This window comes from Doryrhamphus excisus, linkage group LG7, assembly GCF_037039965.1.
Source record: "Doryrhamphus excisus strain RoL-2023G ecotype Guam linkage group LG7, RoL_Dexc_Guam_v1.1, whole genome shotgun sequence".
Lineage (NCBI taxonomy): Eukaryota > Metazoa > Chordata > Actinopteri > Syngnathiformes > Syngnathidae > Doryrhamphus > Doryrhamphus excisus.
Window position 1 is genome coordinate 87,109 of NC_136363.1, and position 6,063 is coordinate 93,171.

The 6,063-nt window shown below is 43.6% G+C and overlaps 1 protein-coding gene across 3 annotated transcripts; it reads right to left on the bottom strand.

Moving 5' to 3' along the window:
* Window positions 1-259: 259 nt before the first annotated feature.
* On the bottom strand, window positions 260-5,640 carry LOC131101745 (uncharacterized). Of its 3 annotated transcripts, none has more exons than XM_058047089.2 (10): window positions 5,335-5,640; window positions 4,767-4,895; window positions 3,732-3,821; window positions 3,543-3,647; window positions 3,339-3,488; window positions 1,372-1,512; window positions 1,170-1,304; window positions 965-1,102; window positions 768-893; window positions 260-704 (listed from the first exon to the last, which is right to left on the bottom strand). In XM_058047089.2, the coding sequence occupies exons 1-10, from the start codon at window positions 5,366-5,368 to the stop codon at window positions 652-654; spliced, it is 1,101 nt and encodes a 366-aa protein (XP_057903072.2). In that variant the 5' UTR covers window positions 5,369-5,640; the 3' UTR covers window positions 260-651. The 3 variants fall into 3 exon arrangements, with proteins under 3 accessions (XP_057903072.2, XP_057903071.2, XP_057903070.2); XM_058047088.2 differs by having other exon boundaries at window positions 1,170-1,301; window positions 3,543-3,650; XM_058047087.2 differs by having other exon boundaries at window positions 3,543-3,650.
* Between the last annotated feature and the right edge of the window lie 423 nt (window positions 5,641-6,063).

Consider the following 6,063-nt stretch of genomic DNA (forward strand, 5'->3'; position numbering starts at 1 on the left):
AGCCAAAAAGGCAAAAATTGACAAGTTTTAAATCTTGAACGTGAATAGTCATGAACCATATGGGATACATAAATAACATATAGAATTAAAAAATAACTTGCTCGTAAAGCATTGAGTGCAACATACAGGCGACATACCGAGGGCTCATACTAAGTGAACGTTTGGAAGGCGGCCATTGAAGGCCATTGAACAGGTGTACTTCATATATCGACGCCAGTGCGGGAGAAAAAGACAATTCAAAATGACTTTTTGACATGTTTAATTCATCACTAAAGCATGCTGAAAGTACATTCGATTCTGGGAGCAAAAAAAACAGATATTGGTGTGCAACTTCACAGTTTTCTTCTCTGTAAACAATAAAAGCGAGCATCGGCATCGAACAATGGGCAATAGTAAAACATTTCAGAAACATGCTTGTGTGCACATAAAAGCGAGTGGTGTTTGGTGTCAAACTTAAAAGCGTTTGGTCCCAAACTTCAAAATTGGAGTCAACAAATTGACTTGTAAAATTATTTACATAGAAAACATGTTTTTTTTGGACATATGTGTTTTAGGAGGGGCTCACTCTAAAAGCTTCTAAAACAAACCTGCTTTGAAACAAACATCCCCCGTACAGAAAACACTCAAAACATGAATAAGACTTTTCTTCCGTTACTCTGAGCTTTCCACAAGTTTCTCAGTGGGCTCTTCTGCAACGCGCCATTCTGCATTCAGGAGTAAAAATGGTCATTTTGTTCTGATGCGGCGATGATGTTAGTGACACCTACCTCCGTGGTGACTTCCTGTGGCAGCTGCTTCCTTAATCTCACACCTCTCCAGTTTGATAGTGAGCTTCTTGGTCACTTGAGGGTGCTTAAATGCTTCCACAAAAGATTCATCATCAGAGCTGGCAGCTGCAGGAACACGCCAGTGAGGTTCAGCCCATGTAGACTTTATTATATCCGTGCCTTGGAGTGACCTTTACCTTGGCCGACCTTCTTTTTGCCTGCTTTGGGAGTCGCCGCCTTCTTTTTCAGAGCAGAGGGTTGCTTTTTCAGCTTGGACGTCTTTTCCGTTTGGGATTTCTTCAGAGGCTGGTCGTCTGAGCTGTCATCAGACTGACCTTTGAGAAGGAGACGGCAGCAAGTTTGAAAATTGCTTTTCCAGGCACTGCACATTTCTCAACTCACCTCGTCTCTTTTTAGACGCGCTGCCTTGCGTCAGGGTGATCTTCTTGCCTCTCTTTTCCTCGGCTGGCCTTCGCTGCTTGGGGGTCACAAGGGGCGTGTCATCGTCAGAGGTGTCGTGAGAAGATGGAGGCTCTGCTAAGAGCCACGAGGTCAGTGCTGGAGAGGGATGCTTTCTAGCATTCACGACACTCGCGGTGCTTACCTTTGTGCCCTTTGCTGGTTCGCTTTGGTTTGCTCCTCTTGTTTGCGGGCGTCTGCTGACGGGCGGCGATGGCCTTCCTCCCCACGATGGCTGTCAGCGGCTCGTCATCGGAGCTCTCGTTGGAAGATTCTGTATATTTGACTGAAATAATTCTAATGTAGGTCACGGTGTCCAAACTTTTCAGCCTGAAGCTACTTTTTACGTTTATGGCGGCCTGCCACAAGTACATTCGGGCCGCCACAGATACACTTTGGTGCCATCCTATTTTGACATGTTTTTTTGGTTATTTGGCACTACCTTGTTCATAAACACAAGATAATAACGCCGTACAGTAGATGGCAACTCTTGTGCATCAATATAGTCATATGTGGTGTAAAATGATATCTACATTCATTTTTGAAATCAGTGCATACTTGCATGCACCCAGGAAACACCCTGAATGTTTTTTTCTGAATCACATGTCATGTATGAGGCTCACACACTGCTGCATGGAATGAAACCAACACCCATAAGTCACATTCTGTAATTATGTAAATAAGGTTTAGAAAACCAAAAAGCTCTGATTTAACACACACAAACGCTGCTAACATCATCTGGAGCTCCAACACAACACCAAAGATACATGTCAATGATGCAAATTGCATAGTTAACACAGAATTAATCACATTTAATCGCAGATAGAAATATGTTTTTTTTATCTATAATAACTAGGGGAAATCTCTTGGTGGTAAATGATTCGATGTGCAACTCCAACGATAATTACATCAAATTTATGTAAAAGGACATCAATTTCAACTATGGCCATTATGTAAAACAATACAGTCAGCAAGCATATTTTTGCATGACCATTTACAATTTCTTTATTATTAGCATATTAGCTCTTAAACTCGCCCACACACGTTCACCAAATTCAAAATGTGAGCAAGTGAGACCTCTCACACCGACACAAACATGTTTTTTGGATTAGGTGTCAGCTCAAAATAAGATTTGTTTATTTATGATACTGGTTTTAACTTCACGCCCAGAAAGGATTATTATGAAAGATTTGCCTCAGTGCACCTTTCCTTCATGAAATGTACAAATGGAAATACCTAAAACACAGGGCAATAGTCATAAAACATTTCATCCAAATTGAAAAACTCAATGTCATTTCATTTTTTTGAAACACTAAATACATAGAAATTCATCTTTATATTACAGTAAATATTATTTTATTACAATACCATAACTATTCTTCAGAAATCCCAGTTTTTGAATGTTTAATACGAGCTGCGATTTGTCCTACTTTGTTGATGGTCATTGAACGCAGCATCTACCTTCTCCATTGCCCAGAGGGATGTATGGATGTATTAGGATGTATTCCCTCTTTTTCTTTCACCTCATACTTGCTCCCCAATGCTGATACGATGTAGGAATGCATAAAGGTAGGACGTGAGGACTTTGAGTGCTAATGTGCATCACTGTGCTAGTTCCATGATAAATGACTAATGCTAGCAAAACACTGGACTTCAGCCACGGTCATCACATTGACAGGCTACCAATAGCAGCTGGAAGTCCAATTTAGCTGGCAGTTCAATGCCAACAAAATGTGAAAAACACTGGTTAGTTGGGCCGCTCTTATGCCAAGGTAGCACTGTATATGACTGTATTTACTATATAAATTCATTCAAATGCGACTTAAGGGGAGCAGCTTGTACATTCGGCATGAGGAGCCATCTACTGTACATCCCCCTCAGTCACACGGCACAGCACACAAACGTGTGTACATTTCCACTGCTTACTTTTCATACTTCATATTGAAAGTGCTGAGGAAGGCGGGCTCTGTCATTGGCACTGAGATGGACGGCCTGACATCTGTGGCAGAGCAAAGGACACTGAGGAGGCTCCTTTCCATCTTTCTGTCTGCGGCCCTCGCTACAACAAGTTTGGACACCCCTGTACCAGAGCTCCACTCACACCTTTTTTACCTCTTTTCTTCGCAGCGCTCCTTTTGGATTTTGCCCCATTGTCTGCTTGGGATGTGCCGACGGGCAGATTTTCCTTGTGTTGAGGCCTCAGCTTCTTGGCACGCACACTCAGAGGTTCATCGTCTGAACTCACGTCATCATCCTTCACCTCTGGGAGGAAAAGAGCATCAAAAAGCTACAGAGCACCAGGAAGAATGATTTTACCTTTCTTCTTCATGGCAGATTTCTTGGGTGGTGCTGAGAAGTGCTTCTTGCCAGACTTGGATGAGGCTTTTGCTTTGACCAGAGGAGCGTTGTCAGAGCTGTCGTCTGCTGTGGGATGTCAAGCAGGGAAGACACTTCAACTCATCTGTTCCCACAAAACACAACCGTGATCACACAAGACGTATCCACCTGCGTTCTTCCATTTTCTGCCGTGAAATGTGGACAACTTGCTGTCTCTCTTCTTTGCAGACGTCTTCTGCTTAATCAGCGGCTCGTCGTCTGAGGAGGGAATAACAAAAAATTATCAGAATTCATTCAGCGGAACCCCGTGTTGTCGCAGTTCTTTTGGGGGTTATTTGTGTGTGCCTATTCACCCCCAAATGAGCCTGTTTTTCACCTCCATTTGGAAACAATGAGCATCAATGCCTGAAAATCTCCACACTTGTGGGAGCTTTTGCGTGATGGCCATTTCTATTTTCTATGTCTCACTGGGGTCGCGGGGGTGTGCTGGAGCCTATCCCAGCTGTTTTTGGCCAGGAAACCCTCTGGACTGGTGGCCAGCCAATCCCAGGGCACATATAGACAAACAACCATTCCCACCCACATTCATACCTATGGACAATTTGGAGTGGCCAATCAAGCTAACATGTTTTTGGAATGGGGGAGGAAAGCTGAGTACCCGGAGAAAAGGGAGAACATGCAAACTCCACACAGAGATTCTAACCCAGGTCTTCCCATCTCCCGACTGTGTGGCCTGCATGCTAACCACTGATGGCCACTTATGTTAAATAGATGATGACCTCTGTGAGTGTATTATAGGGCTTCGAGCAGGGGTGGGCAAACTTTTTGACTCGTGGGCCGCATTGATTTAACAAAATCGACGGGGGGCTAGACTATATATTTTACATGCAACAGTCCACCTGGAATTATTATTTCTATAGTATATTTCTATAGTATCTATAAAAGTGTCAATGCAATCTGCTATATGTGCTTGTGTCCCTTTTTCAGGAGCATTTTGTAAACAGCAGACCACATCAAATAACAAAATTGATAAAACGGCTATGATGCCAGGTCGTATGTTAAGTTTAAATGAAATACTTTGGAAGGAACGGGCGGGCCGGATGTGGCCCCCGGGCCGTAGTTTGCCCACCTCTGGCTTGGATTTTTCTTTTAAGCAATTTGCTTTGGGTCTCAGACCTAGACCCCGACTGGTGTTGTCCTCACCACTTCTGTCCTCCTTTGAATCTTCTTTAGAGCTGTGTGCGTTCTCCGGAGACTCCTTTCCCTTTGTGGGGCGCCTCACGCCGAGTTCCGAGAGAGGAACGTTGTCATCGGAGCTGGAGTTGTCCTTGCCTGTGTTAAGAAGAAGAGGAACCATGAGCAGAACGTCATACTGGAACTAGGCTGATGTTGAAGAATCATTGTGGAACCACCAAGGAATGCCATGGCGCTCAACAATGGGAACCTGTTCGAAACCTAAAGTGCAATTCATTTTTAACACATCAATAACGGGTTCTAGCTCATAAGGGACACAAGTATACCGTTAGGGCTGTTCATTACTTACCGTCCTTTATCATAATTAGGACTACAAATACCCTAAAAAATGAAATAGTCAATATTTATACACTTTGGTGTGGCAGTGGTGAAATACATACACGTGTAAATTCAACGCAAATGCTGGACCCAAGTCGGACATGCAATCTGTAGGGGTCAACACATTTCCACCAACCCCCAAAATGAAAAATTCTATATTATATGATATGATATTGTAGTTCACTAAAGAGATGGCTACCTGGAGATGTATGTACCGTTCCGCTGCGGTCCATGCTGAACCGAGGTGATGTTGCTCATCCAAAGTGCGCCAAAACTACTAGCTTAGTTGCTCTCTAGCGATGTTAGCACGCCGAGGCAGTGCTTGTTTTTAATCTGTGTCGAGTTGTCAGAGGCCAATGTTTGGCTGATTAATAAATTCTGTTAACTGTTGACTAACCAAACAGTCACGGAGAAGACTGTTCTTGTCACAGATTGAAGCAAAGTTGGCTTCCTCCACAGCTGATTCGCTGACTGCTGTGTGCAGGGACGTGACGGCGAGGTTTGATTACGTCAGTGACGCTTACGTTCGGTGACGCTTGAATATGACGTTTTTTGAGGGGTTCAGAACCACAGAAATATTCATTCCACCAAGTAAGTTGACATACAAAAAATATTTAATGCAATATTTATTATTATTATATTTATTAACGATCCTCACGAGGGTCGTGGGGGTGCTGGAGCCTATCCCAGCTGTCTTGGGGGTAGAGGCGGGGTCCACCCTGAACTGGTGGCCAGCCAATGGCAGGGCACATATTGACAAACAACCATTCCCACCCACGTTCACAACTATGGACAATTTGGAGTGGCCAATTAACCTGGAGAAAAGCCACACAAACTCCACACACTCCTCTGGTAGTAGTGTGGCCTGCACGTTAACCACTCGTCCGCTGTGCAGCCGCAATAACTATTTTGTAAATTCTAAATATGT

Bases quoted from the DNA above. Each gene is read 5' to 3' on its own strand.
- LOC131101745 (XM_058047087.2), bottom strand. From the start codon at position 5,368: ATGGACCGCAGCGGAACGGTACATACATCTCCAG. The intron at 3,651-3,731 runs GTGGATACGTCT...GACATCCCACAG, and splicing joins CAGAAAATGGAAGAACGCAG to CAGACGACAGCTCTGACAAC. The intron at 705-767 runs GTAGGTGTCACT...TCCTGAATGCAG, and splicing joins CACAGGAAGTCACCACGGAG to AATGGCGCGTTGCAGAAGAG.